Here is a 23119-nt window from a genome sequence, read left to right as displayed (position 1 = left end):
CGACGCCTCCTTTCCTATTATTCGTTGGTGTATTCGCCGTCCCCGAAACCACTCTGGTCTGCGGGGTGCCGCGTCTCGAGGCTTGAATACATCCGCGGACCTACCCATACACGCTCGCCTTTTCTTGCACCACCGCTCGGTCGCGCCACTCTTGGCACGCCTGCCATACCGAGCGACGCTTTATTTTCGCGGTGATCTCTCAATTCGGGACGCCCGTTCTTTACGCCAGTATACCACCCCCCTAACCCCCTTTCTTCAGGTATCATTCATCCGTGTCTATTCCCCCGCTCCTTTACGTGTATACAGGGCTCTTTCGCGTTCCAGAGGCGACTTTCCTGATTTACTCGGTCACAACGTGAAACGGCGGCTTCTGCACCGCGTGCGCGAAAATGTTTGTTCAGGCTCGCTGGACTGCATCCCAGAATAAAGCTGTGTATTGGTGTATGTAGTCGCCACTATAACGCAAGCTCAGTAATGGTTTTGAGCACAGTGTTGCCAGTAAGTGTTGTCGGTGATAGACTTATCGATGATGATGATTAGTATTATTATACATCCTCCTAAAAACTGTGGTACGTGTCGACATATTTGTCCTTTTCACTCTTGTACTGTGTATCTGAGTTCTGAAACACTTTTACCCGCTAAATTGCGGTATTTAAAGAAATAGAATGTTCGCTTCATTTGATGTTTTCGTAAATTTCGTGCCACCAATCTATCGCACATCTATCACTAGACTGCAGTGCCCACATCTACTTATGTTTGCCTTACTGGTCCCTAAATACTTAGAGCCTTGGACAGGCTGACTATGTCCACATTTAATGCACGATCGATACTGTTACATGCTCAATGCTTGATGTACAATTTCTACACTCCAGCTGGCTCACTGCACACCAAGTGTATATGTCTATGTACAGTCTGCAATGCTTTCCAGATGTTTATCTGTCGTGCAGTCTGTAGCAAAAGTTTAAAGGCCGCCGCTCTCTCAACCAGAGTGTACCAACTCTTGTACACGCTGGAGCTGTTCACTATACACTATTCGCTATACGCTTTTCCCAGTTAGTGAACCCTATAGCCTTGCCAGAGGCGAGTGCCGGCAGCTTCGATGTATATAGGACGCTCCAGTGACTAGAACGGTGGCCATGACACCTCTGAGACAGTCTGTCGATGCTTCGTGCTGTTTAGCGCTATAGTTTGCATATACTACCATGGGTTGCCGCACAGGAAGCAATTTCACGTCAGACGACAGCTTGAAAAGTGAAGAAAAACTCTGCGCAATATTTATGGCTTCGTTATTCACCATGCCGCTGTTCTGTGAGAACAGCATATTCAAACACATCAAAAATTAGTTGTACTCAAACGCGTAAATCTCCGCGGAGAGCATTGTTCTGATATTAGCGCTACTCTCCAAAAGTTATGATGCACTAGGCAGCTATATGCTCTTACGCAAGTAATGACTTTTTCCATATCTATACCCTAATTTTTGAGCTGGAGCTCTCGTACTCCTCGATGGGTATAGTTTTAGCCAGCTTGTGCCCAATCGGTGTGTGCGTACTCCAGTAACGTGGAGCCATGAAACAGGAACCTCGAAAATGAGGGTAAATATGAAAGAACGCCGTTACTCGAGTTGAATGAGCCGCCAGTCGCTCCCCTTGTCATTAGCCCACACGAAAGCGTAGTGCTTATAAGCCCTCGAAGCCTATGCAGTTCACGTGAGGAGACGTAAACTCACCAACATTTTCAACGTGCACAGTGGGACGGACACGGTGCTCTCGACTCTGACGTATTAGGTTACCGCCTGATAGAGCATTACACGTGCATTTTTCTTGAACGGTGATACAAACAAGCGACTGGTTCTGACAACCTCGATCCTTCTTATGTGCATCCCTTGCAAGGAGCAAGAAGTAGAAGACCGAATGACAGTGAATAAATGAAAACAAATAAATAAGTAAATAGGGAGGGGAAGAAACAAATAACAAAATAACACGTGGATACGTTCGAGGTGGGAGTGCAAAAATACAAAAGAAATACACGAAATTGACCACCAGCAGGTATACAGGCGAGGACGCGATAAATAGCAGAGAAAAGCGCGTTGATAGACAAATGGATAACCAACGCGAAGCCGATCTCGGCCCGGGGTCATCCCTGCCGATCCGGTGACCACCGAAACCATTAGGGTCGGCGGAAAGACTCGTGGTACATGCCCGCGCACCGAGAGCTCCTCACTCAAGGGTCGGTTCGCACCGGAGCCCGCCGTGCCCCAAGTATAGGGCCTGACGAACGCTCGCCTTCAAGGAGAGCGCTCCCCGATAACAAATGGAGGCTCGTTTACCACCTCCAGCGTCGCTCTCGCCCGCCGCCAATCGAAGCGATGGACGCCCTATTCGGAGCACACCGACGAAGGAACGATCAACAAAAGGGGGGAGATCTTCTATAAAGCGGCCACATTGAACACATTAGGCGTCGTAGCTTCGGAGTAGTAAACCGGTTATTGTGAGCGAGCCACTGGTAAATTTGTTTTGCGGATGCCGGCTCTTCTGTGTACGCATATATACGCGTGATTCACGGTCTCGGGTCGGAAAGAATGAAAAGAATACGGAGATGTAACCGCGGCATCTCTGAACGTAGTACAATTGAGGAATACTTGCTGTAATTTTTGAGCTTGAGTGCCCAACTTTGGCGAAACCGCGTAGTCCGTTACATTACAATGCCTGCAGCCCACGAATTCACCTGAATTCGCCTGTTACCTGTTTCCTGTTACACCTGTCTCTGTTACACTTTATACGTCTAGTCTCTCTCTTCTTCACGTTATTGTCCTTATACATATTTGCTTCGCACGCAGCGCAGTGTTTCGCCATAAGAGCACTGTGCTTACTATGTGTACTTTGTGACATGGAGTACAGGACTTCAGTGCTCTATCAGTCCCATCGCAAAATGTCGCCATAGCAGACTATAACACTGCAACGAGAGAAGGCTTTGTTTCCTTAATCCGATCGAAAGCATGATGCCGAACACAAAAAGCGAAGGACCATTCGCTTCGGTCAGCACACCCGCGCACGCCGACGGAGGCGAACCTCTGCGGTGCCGAAGCAAAATGCGGCAGCGTGCTTTCTCTACTGCACTGCCCCCCCCCCCCCCCCCACCTCCAAGGACGGGCGCACAACCCACAAATTCGGCAGCGGGAAGGGTCGAGGCCCAGCGTGCGGTGCGGCGGCTACACGCCGATAGATATCTGCCACGCGACGGCACTGATCGAGGGCCGATCGCGATGCCCACGGCGTCGGATGGCGGAAACAATAGGTGCCCAGTTCTCGTCCGATATCCGGGCCGCTTTCCACGGGTGCGGAAGTAAGAAGGATATAAATGACGTGAAATCTTTGCCCCCGCTGATTCCGGCGCACGCACAGTCCACCTAAATGTTTTGCTTTCTTCATTTTTCTCTCTGGGAAACCAAGGGCAGGGTATATAGGTGTTCTCCGCATTATACCCGTCGTCAGTTCGTGCCCGCCGATGCAGAATGGAGACGATTATAGTTTTGCCGTATCTCTGTTGTTGCTGCCGTTCTTTCTCCTGACATCAGTGACCAGCGCGGTGTGATCAGCCACCAGCATTTCCTATGGTTTACTGTAGAAAAGGCGAAATTGGCGTTGCAGTAGGCGGAGGCGGTTATGACTACGTCATCAATTTGCTGCCTCAAATGCGCACAATGTACACCTATACGGCAATTCAGTGCATGCGTTCTGCTCGCGTTTCATCGGACTCCTATAGATGTTCGCAGCAACAATCATTGAGTCAGTCATGCTCTTTCTCTCTCCATCCTTGCCCTCTTCTCTCTACCAGCTTAGCGAATCACCGCAGTACAGAATGCGACACAGAGGGGGGGGCATTCCATTTCACATCGCTTACTATTCGACGGACTCGCAACGCTCACTTTCGCTTTCCTGCTGGCTACGTTCGCTTTCCTGTTTATCTCGACTAACTCGCCAACTAAAACAATCTGCCGCCATGTCCATCCGGGGCAGGCTCGGGAAAGTGTCTCCAAACGCACGCGCCGTCACTCGTTCTTGTCCTTTACCGCACCGGGCTGTAGCGCGGATTGCAAATCCCTCGGCAAGCTCTTTGTGATTGCGCGCAAGAGCATCCCGTATAGCTGGTTCGGTGCTAAACAAATTAAGTTGCCTATACGCTTGTACAAACAAGCGCGCCCCCTGTCTGCGCTTCTCTAATCCCACACGTTTCCCCAGATTGCTCTGTAGCTCTCTATACACGGCTGGACATGTCCACTTGCCTGTGAGCTCCGCGAGAGCAGATCTGTACTTTGAACCGCGGCCCGGAACTGCCTCGAAAGGATTAACCAATCGTCACAGAGCAACGTACGGGGCGTGGACGTGGCGCTTGCCTAAAAAAAAGGAGAGAACCCCAGGCTTAGGAGATTTCGAAGCGCATGCGACGAAAAGCTACAGGGATTCGTCCATTCTTCCATAGCTTTATCTTCATTTTTTACTTTGCTAGACGTCCTCTCTGTACTGTTTGTGAATCGTGCGGTGTTTACACTAAATTCCCGTCTACTGCATGCTTTGCTCTCTGTTTCTTGTGCAGGTTTAATGCCCTCTAATTCCACTCCCAAATCCAGGTGCGGAGGAGGATACGGAAGGGCGTGTTGACGGCACGTTAGTCTATAGAGTGCATCTCGCTCGCTGGTGTCCACCGAGGCACGCGAGGGTGCGTAATTGCATCTGTGAGCCGCCGTGAAGACAGCACCTTCTGCGTGTTTGGTCTATTTACGATTTTAGTGGACGGTAAAAGAACCGCGTAATGAGAAAGTGCAGGCCGAGCAGTTTGAAAGCATTTCGCTGGACTCTAAACTGCAGTATGTGTTATACGTTTGTTCTCCCCTATATGCTGTCTATACGAATATCATCTGAAGAATTACTAAGAAAGGTGTTGAACTGACGGCTGCATACAGGCTTGATAATACTGATACTGAGGCGTGATAATAATACTGTGATAGACGTCGCCGAGGAGCGCACCGGATTTATTTTGACAACCCGCGTGGCTTTAACATACGCTCATATATACGCACAGGAGTATTTTTTTACGCTGTTCTCCAATCCAACTGCGGCCGTCGCCACCGCCGGGTATCGAACCCGCATCATAGTATTCAGCAGCGCAACGCCTCATAGGTACGTAGGCATGAGCGGTATTCAGTTCCTGTTATAGTGTTAAGCAAGTCCATCCATCGGCCAAGCAGACGTGCATGGAACAGTTATGGAAACCAAGACATGACCATCTTATTCAGATTCATGCCATGCAGGTGTTCAAGAATAAACCAAAGTCGTAAACGTTTGTGTCCCAATGGCTGAAAAACGAAATAATGAGTATAACTGCTCTTTCGTGCGATCCGTTTCAGAACTTGATGTCGTGTACAATCACTTCACAGTTGCCGAAATTAGGCGCATTCCCCGGGGACATCAGCTCGCTTAACAGCCAACTGAGCATAAGGAACCACTCAAAGACTGTGTCTAATGCGCTGACACCAGCCTTCGTTGCCATCGCCTGTTCGCTGAACCACTCAAAACACGTTCATTCCCCATCTCGTGGATTGTATCTTCCTTCTCGCTCTCACACGCACGGACACGCACACATATACTTGCACAGAATTCGCGTGCACAGGGGTTCGTTCCTGTGAACCCAAGCACGCGACCATTGTGGCTCGCGCATAGATGTGGCTACACGTCGCTCCCCGCAGCCCACGTGCTACCGCCATCGGTGCAGAAGAGCCATTTGTGTACAAGCGTCAAAAAAAGGACGGATGTCCAGCGCGGAGGCGACCGTTAGCTAACGACGCCGTCGCTTTAGACGCCAAACCTTTCGGCAAACCGGTCTTCCCCATTCCTCATGAGCAGCACCCGGAAAAGCGTTCACTGTTCCTAAACGGTGCCGTTTTGTCGCCTATTTGGGTAGATTGTATAGCGTAAATGCCCACCCCATCCACGCCCAGCGGGATAAGAAAACAGCGACAAATCTGCTCCACGTCCCCTCTCGCTGACCCCACGACCCCCGCTGGAGCGGTCAAGTGTCCAGTCTACGCTGCTCGCTCCGTGTAATGGACGGTCCGGCTTGCTGCGTGCGGTCATTAGATCTCCCGAACCCCTTCCCATGCACGCGCCTCTCATTTTCGGCGGACCCTGCACCGTACCGCACGCCACCGCATTTCTACGCCGTGCATACACCCTTGATGCGCTTGAAACTGGATCCCATGTTCAGTTTCCCCGCTCGTTGTCCACTTTGGGGAGGACCCGGAGTGGACGTGTTGTTCGCAGTCGCTTGAAAGTAGTATGGAAGAGGGCTCTTCCTGATGACCACTGCAACTTCTGGGTGGACTCCGCTCAATATGACTGTTGTGGACAGCCCCTTCTCGGAAGTTTGCTCGCCGTGGTCAGAAGGCGGAACGGCTTTCTTTTTCCGGGAACAAATTTACCCTTCACCGGAAGCCGCGGAGGCTGACCACAGCGTACGCCGCGTGTTTGTGGGGTGGGCTTTAGAGTGAAATCTTTTCACTGGCACTATCACGTCGAGTTCTAACAATAGTCGTAAATGCTTTTAACTTCTCCCGTCTGCTGCTATGTTAGAAAGCTTTAGCGCTGCCAAGTGTCGTATCATCTCGTAAGGTAATATGGCAGTTATTTGCTTTGCACCTGCTCTGTTGTAATGGACGGAAAGATTTGCCGTACAACAAGGTGATTTTCCACGCGGCGAAGGAGCATGGCTAAACGTTCTATTCTGTTTATTCTGGACTTATAATATTAAAAAGCCTTGCTATAAATGTGGCTGAAGCAGGTAGCTGGCCATGTACAGGGTGTATCATTTTAGCTGCACCAAATTCTTAAAGATTGCCTGTGGCAGATAGCACTATTCTAATCCATGATGTAAATTACTTGATCAGGCGGCCGTTACTTAAACGAGAAATGAAAATACTTGATTGAATAATTAACATGATTACGTTAACCAACTTTTTAATTATTAACATTACGGCCACAATTTCAATCTACGAATTGTAGCCGGTGATTTCGCAAGGCGTCTCCACATGGAACGAATTCTCCGGACTGTACCAGTTAAGAGATATTCATTTTCAAAGCGTCCGATAAAATGCATTGGCGTTACAGTTACTTTTTTTAAAAAGAAAACGCTCTTTTATTGATTGAGGCACGAGAGTGAGTGGAACATCAATGCATTTCGTCGGACACTGAAAATTAATATCTCGAAACTGGTGCAGTCCTGAGAATTCGCTCCAAGTGGATACGTCTTGCAAACTCACCGGCTATAATTCTTAGACTGATATAGTGGCCGTAATGTTAATAAGTAGAAAGTTAACACACTTATGCTAATCATTTAAGTATTTTGATTTCTCGTAGAAGTAATGGCCGCTTGATCGAGTAATTTAGATCAAGTATTTTAATTGTGCTTTCTGCCACAGACAATATTTTTAAAGTTCGGTGAAGCTAAAAAAAACACCCCGTATATTCAGAACAAAATGACGTTTCGAAATTTTAACGGATCCCTTGATTACAATCTGAGCACCAGCAAGGTTGTGAGATCGGAAACAAAGGATCCGTACGGGTCTAGAGGCGTCATTTTGTTAATGGCCAGTAACCTGCTTCGTTCTTAACAATAATTTTACCCGTGCAAAAGACATTCCATCGAACTCTCGACTACATAATAAAGGAGCCGAAACTTGTATGTTTCAGCCCAAAAAGCACCTGGTTTGCCAAAGTGGCAGCGTCATTTTTGCTTACCGAGCTGGTTGAAAAGTGAGACATTCAAACTCATTTTTCTCCGTGTTGCTGTTACAATTGTTTTACGACTGCTCCACAGACACACATACAGAGAACAAGAAGAAAAGACAGAAAAGAAAACGCGTGAAGCCTTGGCGCAGTACTGACGTCCCCGCTGGTGTTTCGGCAAACTGTGAAGCAGGAGTCACGTGGCACGACTCGGCATCCAATGCGACGTGTCTGAAAGTGGGCTGCTCCGCGGCTCTTCCAACGCATCAGAATATGTTGGAAACATGTTCGATGCCTTTCTTGGTACAAGTCGTACGGCTACATATTACGGGCAACGGTAAAAAAAAAAAATATCGTAATTTTTCTTCACAATCCACGAACACGGCCTGAAATTACTGTTCACGGTGGTGTTCGCCCGTTAAAGCGCAAACTACAGATAAGCGCTCCAGGTTACGTGTAAAGACAAGAAAACTGATTCTTTCTTGTCGTCGATATGAGCCTCCGCAATCCTTTCGCGTAGAGTATAGTCGCACATCTTCAGTTAGGTTTTAAAAAGTGGGTTGTCAAACGACTTGTCTGACATTTCATTTCGCATTAATATCGAATTATGGAGGAAGCTGCTACGGTTTTTAATAGATGGTTCAACTTGTTGAACACGAGTAATATAGGTATTCTGCCTTGGCATGTCAACTCACACTATTGTCGTATTACTGTATAAGTTGGTGCCAGCTGTGCTAACCGCGCATGCTAGTCGCAATACAGGGGACAAGCGAGCAGTGTGGTCCTACAGGAATAACGGTATCCGTCAATCGGTAGCAGGATTCTGAAGTTTTATAGTTTCGCATCATCAATGGCGGTTTCAGACACAGATACGTTAAGAAAAATAGCAGCGCGATTCTATGTAAGGCGTCATAACGACGAAAGACTTCTATATTTGCAGACGCAGAGGCGCAATGATCAATAATCCTTACGCACCTTTCGCGTAGTGGCATCAACAGATAACAAAACCTGAGCGCTTCACTTTTTGTATGCACGAATCAATTCAATGAGCACGACACTCGTGGTTCCGTACGTCGACAAAATTAGCATAGAAAATGCGTGCCTCAGTGGAATGCTTTTGTCTTTTCTATGAGAGCAAAACAAAACTTTGGTGATAAGCGATACCATTAGGAAAAATATCAGGAAAGACTTGAACACCAAATGTGGACTGCATGCAGTTCTAGCAGAAAACGGCAGACTAATGTGTTATATCATAATTTTTTTTTGTCCACATGTAGCTGAATGTTTCTCTGGTACACCCTATTATTTCTATAGGAATATCCACGATGGTTTCTTGTTGGTGCCAGTGTGGTGAGAATTGCAGAAGCAACTACCGTTACTTCCGACGCATCGTCTATGTTCAAACACACCACTGATAAAACATCTTTCAAGCAACATGTCAATTTGCCTATATGCTAAAGAGGCACTTTAGCACTCGTACATAATGTTCAGCGATGCAGGTAAAGTGCTCTCGCCTGTTGCAGAAATAAATAGTCTACGCTCGTTGCGGAACAGATTACGTTTCGGATATTACGTCATTACGAGCTTCCCTCCTGTACACAAATACTGACACTCCAGTCCGTCGAATAACGAGGCCAATAACGTTTTCCCGCTTAGACCTAGAGAGCGTGTTGAAAACACTTCTGAATGTCGCCGTCAAACAACACTTGCAGTTCCCTGCAGCAGTTACACTGTTACCACCATACATTGGTAGCTGCCAAAGTGGCAACACACGCAGAAAGCCAAAAAGAAGCGTGCCGTGTTCGAGCCGCCTGCTCGTAAACTCACCTCGGCCGCTTCTGCCGACGAATCGCAGGTCGTTGAACTTGGCCACCTGGTTCTTCATGACGGCGGAGGCGTTGCGCAGCTCCCCGCAGTAGTTCTCGTCGTTGCCCGCCCTGAGCGTCACCAGCGTGCCGTCGCAGACGTCGCCACCGAGCGCCAGCACGCGGAACGACATGGGCAGCGTCTTGTTGGAGCGCCAGTGGCTGGGCAGCACCGAGCACACCACGTTGGGGCTGCCGGTTCGCATCAGTTCTCCGGGGTGCTCGGCGAGCACCTGCGTCAGGGCCCGCTCGCCCGGGAGCATCGAGGCCAGGTCCGTGGTCGTCGTCGCCGCCGAAGACGACGTCGTCATCACGCCGCCGCTGTCTCGGGTGACACACGTGGACGAGATGGGAGCCGGTATCACAGTCTCCCGCGGCTGCTGCTGCTGGCCGTGGTGGTGGTGGGGTAGTAGGTGGTTGCCGACGGCGCACGGCAAATGCATGGTTGGGCAGCGGCGAACCGGGCGCTCTCGCCGGGCTTGCGAGGCAAGAAGGGGGAAACGGGCGCGCTGGGGAGGAGAGTCCGCGGCCGGAACGTCCCACACGCACGCACGCACAGAGTTTTCGGGAGCGTGAACACTGGGAGGGTGGGGGGGATGTGGAGAGCACGGGAGGAGGGGAGGCGGCAGAAGAAAGTTTGGGCCGCGCGCTCGGAGCGCGCGATCCGAGTTTTGCGGATACGGTGTGCGCAGGCGCGCCGACGGAGGGGCAGAGGTCCGAGTTGCTGCACCCGAGGAGCGCGAAAGAAAAAGGCGGCGAGTACTTATCCCGGGGTGCGAGTCTTGGGAGCCGGTGGAGGAGAAGAGAAGGGAAATAAAAAAAAAAATAGTGCGGAAGCAATACGGCGGATGCGCCGCTCTTCGGAAAAGTGGACTTGGCGTGCGGCAGCGAGGCGGTTCTTGCGGGCGGTCGCTGCTGGCGGGCTCCTCGCGTGGTGCGGCAGGGCGAGTGGAAGGGGACGAAGCCGCGATGTGGATCACCGCCGCTCCGGCCTCATTGACACCGGGGCGAGCGTGGCCCGCGGAGAGGGCCAGCCCCGTGGCGGATTGGCGGTCGACCTGAGTGACGTGTGCGTCGCGCCGGCCAATGGGAGCCTCGCCCGCGTCTCGCCTCCTGCGGTTTCGTTTTCCCGTACGGGCGCCTTGCCATGCTGGGCAGCCCGCCGCTGATGCACTTTGACGAAGGCGGGTGGGATAGAGTTTGGCGAGGGGGGCGGAAGGGGGGTACTAGGGGGGGGGGGGGTGAAGGCAGTTCGTAGGAATCGTGAAAGTGGGTGACAGGTCCGCTTCTACGAGGCACACTTCTTCTTTTAGGAAACCTCCGTACTACATGGCTTGGATTATAAGGATTTCTCCACTCGTTTCTTATATGCCATGATCATAGTTTCAGAGGCCGCTGGAATTGACGATTTTATGTGCACGGGCAAGTCATACTATATTGTTTCACCTTGCGCGGATATGTGTTGTCTCGGTGAAAGGAGGTGTTCTTCGCTCCGTATACTTGACTAACGATATCTCACTCTTCTCAAATATTTGCGATGCATTCCAATAAATCAAACTGTTTCTGTTATTAATAATTCACAAACTATAGTGACTTATATGAATACCGCATCCCTAGTTCCTGAGCAATGTTTCAAAAAATAAGTGCCAGTTTCAGTATCGTAGAAGAACTAGTTCTCTGGGTGCCTGCCACAGTTCGTATAAACGAGCACCTTTCTGAATTCGCTCTCTAGTTCCTGGCGCTGAAGAAAGCGCGGCTGAAAGAAGGCCGTTAATTTGCATCATGATGGAAGAAGGAAAGTGTTTACATATCGTGGGATTGGAGATCTGCGCCAATTCGTGAGACAGTGTACAAGATCTTGATCCCGCAATTACCGTGCTGCTATATATTTACGTTTATGTTTCTTATAAAAGGCAGGAACAGTCACCATGGGTACAGACTACTGGACAGGATGCTTCGATGCACTTTTTCATCGCTATTACGAATGAAACTTCAAAGCCTCTGGGCCTGTGCCTATTCGCAAGGAACCTTTAACGCTAGAGAGAGAGATGCAAGCTTTATTATGCTGGAGATGTTAGCGCACTTGTGGCCGCTTGACATGCTACTCCAGGCGATTGACGCTGATTATGATATACACAGCTAGAATTGTTCGTGAGAGGAAATTGCAGCCAGTTCTGATTCTGGACACATTACTATACAGAGTGCCTATATTGACACGTAGTCGTTTCTTTATTTTTGTCGCGCGTACTACAGCTTACCTGTTAAATAATTCTCGCTTCGGGGAAATATACACCCTTTGATGGAATGCACACAGCTATGGCAGATGAAACAGTTATCACAGTGCCGTCAGTGTAAATGTGACGACGTTGTTCGTAGCAGCATAAGGTGTGTTGTGGCGGAAAATATTTTAATGCTGGCACATAGGTTTTTGTATGGCCTTTCATTATTGACACGGTCGTAAGGATAGACCAGGCAGATAGCTTTGAAGGAGGCAGTATAAAGGCGCGGAAAAAACCTCGGATAGAGAGCAGACCAACCACTTCCGATGTGTGTGTTCTAGCAAGGTGATGTTCAGGGACTCTGGCAGCATATCGCGAACAAGCGTGATTTAACTCGTGCGTTTGTACAATTGGCAGCGAGAGGCGTCTGTTTCCTGTTATATAGTGTGTCCATTGTTTATGTGTTCAACCGAAAGGCGTAGTAGCATTGACAGATATATATTAAAGTTTATCGTGGCACTCGAGTTCTATCACGGCATTCTAATGACACGTCATCATGTAGTGGAGTAGCGCGCGAGAGAACTGCGGTTTCAATGCAGAAACAGTGCCCTGGATCCTACCATGCAGGCGTCTCAGTATGCTGGTGTGGTGAGGTGCTCCGCCAGGGGCATTAGATTGCATTGCAAGCAAGCCGAAACACTGTATTGAACAAGCTCCTTAAACACATTCACGTAGCGTACGACCTAAACCTAGTTCTTGTTGTATGCTTGGTGCCAGGCCACTCTGGGATCGCAGATAATGAAATGGCAGACAAAAATGCTGGGCAAGCGGCTCATTGGGGTACAATTTACGTAAGCTGGGTACCTGGTGTAGACATGAAACCTGCGGTATGAAAGGCGCTCCGTAATCATTGGCAAGCTGTGTGGGACAAGGAAGCTGAAAATAAGCTGAATCTGCTTAAACCGCAGTTAACCAAATCTTTCCCACTGAAGCTTGATAGGCTCACCGAAGTCACCCTGGCACGACTCAGAATAGGACACACTTATGGCACGCATAAATGCCTCTTGGCTGCAACTGACCCGCCGACGTGCACACGCTGCGGTGAAAACCAAACCGTCCTACATGTCTTCATTCTATGTCCTGAACTTCACCGAGAGCGAGTGGCTCATTTTAGGGGACTGTACTCACCCTGCCCCCCCCCCCCCCGATCCCTAGATATTCTTATCAGAGGATGCACTCTTTAACTTTAAAGGAGTGCTTAATTACCTTGCACAAGTTAACTTTTTAGAAATCATCTCATTCCATCCTAACCGTCAGATTATGCCTCACAGGTGAGTTACAATCCGATGCACCAAAGTATGTCTGAGCTCTTGCACTTCTTGCGTCAGCAAGAACTGTACAGCAAGGGATTCGGACTATCCACAATCACTTAACATGTTTGCCTGTAGCCAATGTAGCCAGTAATTCTTTTAGAATTAATACTCTAATATCTACAGATCTATCTTACGCGTAGGCCTCTATACAGCGTCTATTTTAAAACATTGTCTTAAATTCACAATTTTGCTAAATCAAGACATATGTCCTGGCGCTCTTTGGCCTTAGATGTCCTTGCGCCAATAAAATGCAATAATCAATTATCTATCTATTGCATGTCGTCGCACCTCGGTGGTGACGAGATGATACTGACACGGTCGCGACAGTGTGACGCACTTATCAAGCCAGGCATCAGCCTGGGTGGCTTAAGTCCGCCCCCCCCCCTCCCCTCGTGCTCGCATCAGATCACGTGATCACTTGGCGCTATAGCTGCGTATGTGCCGTCGATACCGGGACCACACGGTGGTGGCGGCCGTGACGGCGCCTCGAGATTCCGTGTAAGTGCTATCGCATCAAAATAAATGTCGAAACCAATTTTGCAGCAAAATAATTAAACTTGAGAACCACGACGCAAAAATTCTAAACTCTTCAGAAAAAGTTTTATTTACAAATTATAACGATAGCGAATGTATATGTATGTGACTTCGTACACAGATGACACATACGTATAGATGACCTGCACTTTCGCCCGAAATTTCTCAAGATTACCTCCTGTAATTGCCTATCTGTTTTATGTAGAAACATGTTGAATTTTTTTTATCGTAGTACACAAAAGAAAAGCAACGTCCAGTGTGATTAGCATATATGCTGCTATACCTTCGGCGTTAGGACTTTGTCTCGCGTGAGCGTCAGGTTTGATGACGGTTTTCATTTCTTCCACGAACTAAGAAGCAACCTCCAGCGCAGTTCCAGAGGTACACAATTGCTTACTTACCCGTCGCGGTATAGCTCTGTGGCTACGACGTTCTGCATGTTGAGGTCGAGGTGGTGTGTTGGATAAATGGCCGCGGCGAAAGCATTACAACGGAGGTGATCTTCAAGAACAACAGTTTACTTATAGATTAGCTTTAAAGAACCCCATGTGGTCAATGTTAATCCGGAGCTGTTCAGTACGGCGTCTCTCAGAGCGCCAGTGTTGATTTGTGAATCAGCACGGCTACGAATCAATGAAGCGCTTTCTTTGTAAGAAATGCGAAGGTGGGACTATAGGTAATTACGGTGGCACAATGGACATGTGGCGTTCTCTTGGTGAGCATGACATCATGGCTTCCGATTGTACTAATTGCATGGATTGGATGCTCTGACCGATAAACCTTAATTTCCATTGCGCAAAACAGGAGAAAAACGTTGGGGGCGGGGGGGTGTGGGGGGGGGGGGATTTACTCAATGTTTCTGGACACTCTGGCAAATACGAATGACGGTGGTTTAACCGAAACTATCTATGGCTCCCTCAGTGAGGCAGCTCGCTCCGCTAGAAAAGTTATCTTGTTTCATTTCTACCATATGGTCGAGCGGGGATAAACTTTGTCGCACCTCTGCTGCAATTTTAATGCTTGGTCGCGCACAGTTGACAAATTGAAACATTTGCAAACTATTACAAAACTATTCGCATTTACCAATAGTGTCTATATTCGTTTCCCCACCAAATAGAATATGGCAATATTAGTTAGAAACATTCGCCCACCCATGCATGCTCATAACCCCTGCGTTACTTTGAGATGATGATCCAAATAAAGAATGATAAATAATAAATAAACAAATTCCTTCCAAGTTAATCGGGAAAGCTTTAGCTCTGACTCCATACACTTGTGTTATTAGGCTGCGACGTAAGTTAGTCTTATGTCGGGACAGAGAATAAATATGAAATCCCCCTTCTGTAACTTATGTTACCGAATGTGTACATTAACCGCGCCAAATGCAGTTAAAGAAAAGAAATAGCCTGTTGGTATTTTAAACTGTTTCTTCTTTACAACTTTAGCCACTTTCCGTGATAAATCAATCAATCAGTTTATTAATATTATTATTACATCGTAGGTTAATTACAGCATATAAAATATTCTGACGAGGGTCCCGATGTACAAGACTGCAACGGCAAGATGAAGGGTGAAGATTACATATGAATAATACAAGGATTAGCAGCAGTGCGAACAATAGAACCGATATATGGAGCAAGGAATAGTAGTAAGCATAATGGAATAAAAATACATAAGAACGCCTGAAAGGAAAAAAAAAAGAACGAAGAGCTTGTTAAAAAAAAAACTGCATATATAGGCGCACAAATCTGCAACTAAAGCAGCACGAACGTCCACAATTTAGCAAATAACCTCTGAATGAATTACTGAATGAGATTAAATAAACTTCGGATTTTGGACATGTGGGTAAATGATTCCATAATGTGATCGCACAGAAGGATGATGATGAGTCAACGTAATTAGTAGAAACCTTAGGCAGCAAAAGATTATTGTGAGCGGCACGTCTGGTTTGGCATTTCAAAAAAGTTCAGAATCAATGAAACTATACTAGAAAGCTTATTCGTTATTCATTCTTACAACACAATTAGACTGAACCGAAACAAGTTATTAATAGTCGATGTGTTGCTGCAGTTAAGAAGAGCATCGTTGGTTGGAAATTGCGTTTTTAACTTAAAGCGAGCTGATTGGCCGAGACGTGGTGGGGGTGAGATGTATGGCGTCTGTTTTATCACCGAGTATTGATGACGAAGCATTCGCGGAGCCGACGAATCGACTTTTATATGGCCGTACGTATGAGACCTTACAGATGTGTGGCCGACCGGCTCTGTTCTGAGCAGAATCACGCGATGAAACAAACGGTACCTAAATATGCTCAGCGAAACGAATATCCGCATTCAGAGGCATAACTCTCTTCTGTTTTAATGCCTATAGCTTTCTTAGACTACTTACCCGGTTTCTGTGTGCGTGCTGTTTAGTTTCTCACTGATAAACTGGGTCGATCTCGGAGACGGGCCGGAGTAATCAAAGCTGGTGACTTGGTGGGCCGCTCCTGACACTATTTCCGAATTCCCATAAAGAACTGCATGTCGCCGCAGAAACCATCTTTGTTAAACCACCCCGCAGTTATGGCGCTGGTTCGGTTCGGGAGACCGCAGCAGCCGCATTTTATAGCATTTTGGCTGCCAGATCTACTGCACGTCGACTGCAGCCGTCATAGAAAATGCAAAGGAACGAAACTGAAAGTGGGAGATGGGAAAAGAAGTTCAAATACCGTTGTGTTGCTTCTGTCATGAGATCAGTTAGCAGCCCACTTTCAGAAGAGCCTGTCGAAAGGATTTCCCTATATTTATATTATTAAAAGAAGCCTATCTAGGGACTGTTGTAGCATCGCTTCTTTCATCGCCGGCCGCGTTTTCCTTCGATTTGTTTCTTCAATCGGAACAGTCTTAACCAGACGAAAAAAAATCTGCGAAAGCATAAGAACTGATTCGAGGAAGCTCGACAATCGTTCATTCACGTGCCTGGCTCCTCCGGGGGAACTATATAGGGGTCGCTCTTGTGTCACAGTGCAGGCCGCGAACGTCCAAGCTTTGCGTTCGTTCCGGTCAGCTGACCGGCAACGTCCGTTCACGACGTCCCAGCGTTTAGCGCGCGCCGTTGACGAGAGGAAAGGAGAGCGGGAAATTCCGTGCGTGATCCTGCGAACATTTACGGCTCCGAGCGCGGACATTAGGAACGGAGAAACGGACTCGGAAACGCCATCGGACCGCAGCTTTCAAGGTTTCGGAATGCAATTTCTGCCGCGCGCGCGCACGCACACACGCACATACATACACGCACGCTCAAGCGTCTCCGTGCTCGTCTCCCCTGACTGCCGGCCCAATCCTCTTTCTCTCGCTCCTTTTACGCATATACGGTCCAAGAGTATTCCTCCGCGCCGGCAACTTGCAGGCTTCTGCGGCAGCCCGGGTCCGCAATGACTGCCGGTTAGCCCCACCGGGAATCGCCCCGGCACAGACAAACGGCCTAGCCGTTTAATTAGCGGCCGAATTCCTTTCTCGGTCGTCTCTGCGGAACGGGGACACCGAGGAAAATGGGAAGTTGGCCGGGCTTGGACTCTTTGTGTGACCCCTGCTGTCGACGCGCACAGCTATAGACGGCAAGAAAGTCGCTGCGAATGTTTCTTCTCCTCCATGTCCCGGCACTGTCTAGCGCCATCAACGCTATATATATATTTTTCATGTTGGGGATGATCTTGCAGGTCGCTTATATGGCCGCGAAAAGAAGCTTGCCTCTCGACTGCGCCGCAACGAGCTCGTGAACACGGCAGCCGAAATGCGGCGAGTGTAACGAATGGTCGTAACGCATAGCAATCATGGTTCGAAGAGAGAGAGAGAGAGAGAGAGAAAGAAAGAATGAAAGCGACCGCAGTGGGGTGACTGCCCCTGGACCGGCCACAGCGTGTGAGACTTCGTTTCTAGTTTCGCCGTTTCTTCTTTTACTGCTCATCAGAATCGGTGCGCCAGGAAATGGGCGCCTTCTTATTGCGCGGCCACTTAGTGGATTTGTATATATCTGCACGTGTGCGTGGGCGCTGGCATGATATATATATAGGTGCCTAATAAGAGCCTGTGCTGAAAGCCAAAAACAAGGCTGTTTTTTCTAATGTCTAACGACTTGTACAATGTACGTCGCGTTCCAAGCTCTAACTTGTAAACAGTAACGTGTCAGCGATGAGACGTGGTCACTCGGTGCGAGTGAAACCGCGTAGAAACAACGAAACTTGAAGTACCGTGCAATGCGCACGAACTTTGGGATCGAGTGATGAATCACCCGACTTGTGCATGCACTATACGAGAAGTCGTCTAAATTGCACGCTCACTGGGCGTCCTTCGCGACGATGACGACAACTACTACAACGCCGATGGATAAACGTAGAATCGAAGATGATGACGACAAAAATGAGGGTTGCATGACCACGAAAACTTACTGCAATACCTCCGCGGCTGCATTTGATCTACGTTATCGCTATAGCACGAAGCACTGCGTCGGGAATCAGCCTGTTTATACTTCAAAGAGTGCAGATACTTAGGCTAGTTGGTTCGCTGCGTCAATTGAAGTCATAGCGCTAGGTTGACAGGGTCATGAAGACATGAAAGACAACAGCTGTCGTCTTTCATGTCCCTGTCAATCCAGCGCTATGACTTCAATTGATGTTTATACTTCGTTTCATACATAGCAGGCAATGCAATGGAAGCTAATTACGAGTATAGCTTATCACGCACTATCTGTGGACATTTGTGCTTCCATTCGTTCACCTTGAACAAGATCTTGTGACCATGGCCTCGCATATCGCAGCTACAAAAGGTCACAAAAGCCCTGCTGCGATTTTGAAAGCTACCGGATTGAGTCAGCGTCTGTGATCCGGACTGAGTGACCGACTGATATCCCCAGTGGACTTTCTCTTGTTTTAATCTTTCCGTCCCTCTTTCCCTTTCGCCTGTGTAGGGTAGCCAACCGGGCTCAGTCCTGGTTAACCTCCCTACCTTTCATTTATCATTTTCTCTCTCTGTGCTTCCATGCGACGCGTATCATGTCTTGGTCGTGAGCGGAACTATACTGTAGTATACGGTGGCCACTAGTCAGAGAAACGAGCCACTCCGCTCTATTGGCGTTAAAATACGTTAATATCTGTGAGGCCTTCGATGTAGTAAATACGGCATATTCTGCGACACTGAAATATGACACTCATTTGTACGTCGATTTACATTACACGTGTACGTATATGCCTTTTCTTCATCTGTGACGCATAACTTCTGGTCGAAAATGCGAACATTACGAAACGTCTCTCTAACCTTCGTATACCATTGTCTGCTATGTTATGAACGGAGTGTAGCTTCAGGTTGCGACGCACATTGCAAATGCAAAAACTTTCCAGTGCTGTGAATAATCCGCAACAGTGATCGCTATGGCAGAATGAATATATACGATAGGCGCAGCAGATATTACAGCGCTATCTTGACCTACCTTCTTCTTAACTCTCAACTATTTTTATTCCCCCTTCTTCCATGTCCATGCAGTGCTGTTGTGGTGTTCTCACATGGGAGACAGTTACGGCACTGCACTTATCTCTTCCTTTTCTTTTAATAGCCACCATCTCTTACGTGCACTGTCTTTTGAATCATGCACGCGCATATAGCAGAAGATACGTGTATAACCGTCTGAACTGATTCTTAAGAAGTAAATCTGTCTCGTCTATTTCCTCTCAGATACGCCGATAAGACAAATTTACTTATTTTCTTTCAGGTACATCTACCTTCCATTTCTATGTTTCTGTCTCCTCCTTTCTGAACAGTATAAGGCTGACGTAGTGCCCCATCCGGTGGCAGTTGCCATCCTGCTCCTCTCTTTCTCTTTCCTCTCAAATGCATGTATGTTTTCAAACCGAATAATAATAATGATATAATACGTGATGCAATAGCTATGTTTGGTTTCGTAGCATGCATTTCCGCGACCGCTGATGAATGCGAACCCGGTTTGAACTGATATTTTAAATGGTGGGAGAGGAAACATGTAAGCTCTCAACAAATCATCGCCTATTCACATGACTCTTAACTGTGAACATCTTTGGCAACCTAGCTTCCTAATGCGAGACCCTGGGAGGGCACTTTTTATGTTGCTGCCCATCAGGAGACAAACGGTGCAAAAAAAAAAGAAAAGAAAGACAAGCAAACAAACAAAGAAAAGATCCGTCAGATTTGTGTGACCTTGCAGAACGATGAGCTAAATTCCAATTATGCTGTCTATGGTGCCGCCCATACCATGCCTTTGGTGCGCATATGCCACCTCGTGGGTTCGATTCAGCCACCGGCTCGGTGCAACATTTCGAGTTGAGCTTCTGCTTGCGGTTGCAATGGTTTCCTTCAAAACGAAATTCGGTTGACGTCGTGCGCAGAAGTTGACCACCGCGTCTGGTCGCACAAAAGGTTTCGCACCAATATATTATTTGCAGGTACTAGCAACATAGTCTATACACACGGCGATTACGACAAACAAACTCGTAATGTTGCCGTCGTCATATCATCAGCGCGATTCTCGAGCTTCTTTTTAGCCATAGTTTTCTTATTTTTTTCAAAGCAATGTAACAATTACGCTTCACACTATCGCAATTGGAGATGAGGGCAATCACGCGTTTTCTCTTGTGACATTGAAGCTTCGGGGATTTGTAAAGCCTCCTGGACTCTGCAATCTATAGAGAGCCTTACCCCCCTAGACCCTTTATACGCAACAATTCTAAAATACTACTACAGAGAAAATAGCAAAATCTATTCACCCCCGAACGACAAACTCAGCGCTGCGGAGACAACCATGTTGCGAAGATTACAGACGAACACATAAATGAATAAATCTGCACACTCTCAACTGATCTACCCCACGGCATATAGAGACATGTGCACGTGGTGTGGAGCTACACCAACACTGTTTCACATCCCATGGGAGTGTGCAAAACACGGAAAAGAACACGAAACAAACGGCACATGGACCGAATGGGAGGCGCTGCTGTCTAGTCCGGTCCTGGAAGATCAGCTACGATTGATCCAACGGGCTGAGCTGATGGCCCGTGCCAGTGGGGCGCTGTAATAGAGGCACCACTCTGCCGGACAAACTCTGTTTTTCACTTCCCTACTTCCTCTGGGGAACTGGGGTAGGAGCCCGTCCGGTTTCTGTACATAATAAAGTTTTTCTACTGCCACCACTACAACTACCACTACCACTACACCGAATCTTACGCCGATTAAACCTTCTGAGTGACATGCGGCAACCTATAAAAGGCAACTATGCATTCGTGTTACGGGTGTCAACAGTGCATGACAGCGGTCTTTCGTTTCGGCAAAATTTCGTTAAGCCACTGCTCAAAGCTGGTCGCCGGCCAGGGTCTTTCCCGCCTCGGAAACGAAAACACCCAAAGAAAGGAAGGAAACAGCAACGAGAGAGGGCCAAATGCACTTGCCGTGTGGACAGCACGCAAACCAAGGGTAATTCCCTGAAAGTGAGAGACAGAGCGAGAGCGAGAGAGATCGAGAGAGAGAAAGATCGAAAGAATAAGAAAAAGGAAAGTGACTAACAAAGTGAGGCATGTTGCACGTGTTGTGCAGTATCAACCCGAGCGGAATACCAAACCGGCCGCCGCACACCGGTTTTCGCGGAGGAAAAGACTGAGGGCGAACGCGTGCCCGAGCTCGCACTTTTGTTCCTGCTGCACAACTGTTCGTGTGTTTTTTTTTTCTTTCCTTATTCCATCCCCCCTCTCACTTCTTCCTTTCTTTTTCTTCCATTGTTGCCATCTGGTTTTGCGTCGTCGTTTTGTGTGCCGCATGCTCGCACGCGTTTCTTCGCTTCCGCTGGGTGACGCTTCCTCTCCTCCTCCTCCGGCCTGGCTGCACTAAATGAAGTGGCCCAGCCTGAGTGTTGCGGCCGCGCGCGCTAGCCCCGAGGCGACCGGAGGCGCGACGCATCGGTGGCGGCGTGTGGCACCGGCGACGACCATAAAACCAGGCCCAGTCCGCACACGGTCGCCCTTCCTTCCATGGGGTGTTGTTGTTCTCTTTCTCTTCTCAGAAGCGCGGGCGGCAAATGCAGCCAGCGAGGCGACAGCGCGCGACACCAGGCCGTGAGGACCGCGGCGGCGTAGCGGGCGGTAAAAAAAGGCAAAACAGCCAGGAGGCTTGCGCCCCCGTGGCCTTCTTTTCTTTTTCCTCGCAAGTGGGGGAAATGACGAAGGCAGAGCTGATACGAGGCAGATAAAGCGAAGAAGAGAACGACGGAGAAAGAGAGGTGGGGGTGGGGTGGGGGGGCAAGGAAGGAGAAAGCACAGAGTGCGCGGGGAATCGCTCAGAAATTAGAAACCAGTGCGCAGCAGATACGAAGCGAGCTGAAGGTGTCAGTATCTGCGCATGTGGTGCCCGCCACGATCCACGTCTCTCGATGGACGTATACAGTAAGCTGGCGACGTTGCGTTTCTAGAGTTAAGTTGTAGGCGAACAAAACTCAAATGAGAAAAATCAGACGGGCGGGGAAGGCCAAAATCATTGCGCTTGAGGTACGATACCTGTGTACTTGATTGAACTTCGACGCGCCATAGGTGGTTCCGTGTGAGGTGAAGGGTAACTGCAGCTTTACGTTGAGTCCACCGGCAAATTTCTTCCATTTCTATGTGTGTGTATTCTTGTATGAATCATGTGTCCTTGCGTTAGGTTTGGCACACGTGGGTACACAGCTGTTGCTGTGTCAGGCAAATCATATTACAACCTGAAATACAGATATCGGTGAGCTGATGTTCTTGTACGACGTCTTCTGATAGCACGTGCACGGAATGAACGTCGATGCAGAGGGATGTACGAGGTATAGCAATGCCGCTGAAGGTGTGCTTTACGGGGAGCAGGGCAGCTATGAAGACTGTCACTTCCGTGGAACAATGTTCGTAAACCATGGCTGTCTACGCAGTACAACAGGAGCTACGACCACCTCGAGCGACCTCGCAGCGAAATGTTAGTCCGGCACTCTGATACCAGTGAGTTCTAAACTTGCTTCCCGCGAAATACCGGTGTCGATTCCAAGTTTGTAATGTGACCATTACGTCAACATGGGACAGCAAAACAATACCCACGATTTCACCTAACCGAGACGTTGTCCTTACTCCTAGCCTGCGTCTTCTCGCAAGCCAGTGCACACGCTTGCTATGGGGCTTCAGGCTTGTTTGTTCGCCGCCAGATAAAGGTCGGTCGCCGAGCACGCGACTTTAAAGGCACGCGCCGGTTTTGGCGCCTCGCTGTGCCGCCAAACAATGACGGCTTCCAGCCGGCGCCTGGGGCGCTGTCTTGGTTTTGTGCCCTTCTTCGCCTCCCTTTTCT

The 23119-nt window shown here is 48.5% G+C and overlaps 2 protein-coding genes across 13 annotated transcripts in view; one reads left to right on the top strand and one right to left on the bottom strand.

The window, feature by feature from the left end:
* LOC135906373 (runt-related transcription factor 3-like) overlaps positions 1-10080 on the bottom strand; it is a 35305-nt gene extending 25225 nt beyond the window's left edge. The window contains exon 1 of one of the 2 annotated variants that reach the window (XM_065437731.1): positions 9606-10080. In XM_065437731.1, coding sequence (XP_065293803.1) covers positions 9606-9954 — 349 coding nt within the window. In that variant the 5' untranslated portion in view covers positions 9955-10080. The remainder of the gene's footprint in view (positions 1-9605) is intronic. The other variant, XM_065437729.1, reaches the window with a different exon arrangement.
* LOC135906374 (transcription initiation protein SPT3 homolog) overlaps positions 1-23119 on the top strand; it is a 585543-nt gene that overhangs the window by 27252 nt on the left and 535172 nt on the right. The gene's annotated exons all lie outside the window — the stretch shown is intronic.

Source organism: Dermacentor albipictus, chromosome 5 (assembly GCF_038994185.2).
Source record: "Dermacentor albipictus isolate Rhodes 1998 colony chromosome 5, USDA_Dalb.pri_finalv2, whole genome shotgun sequence".
In the NCBI taxonomy this organism is placed as follows: domain Eukaryota; kingdom Metazoa; phylum Arthropoda; class Arachnida; order Ixodida; family Ixodidae; genus Dermacentor; species Dermacentor albipictus.
Note: the sequence above shows the minus strand (reverse complement) of the source record. Positions and strands in the feature narration are given on the sequence as shown.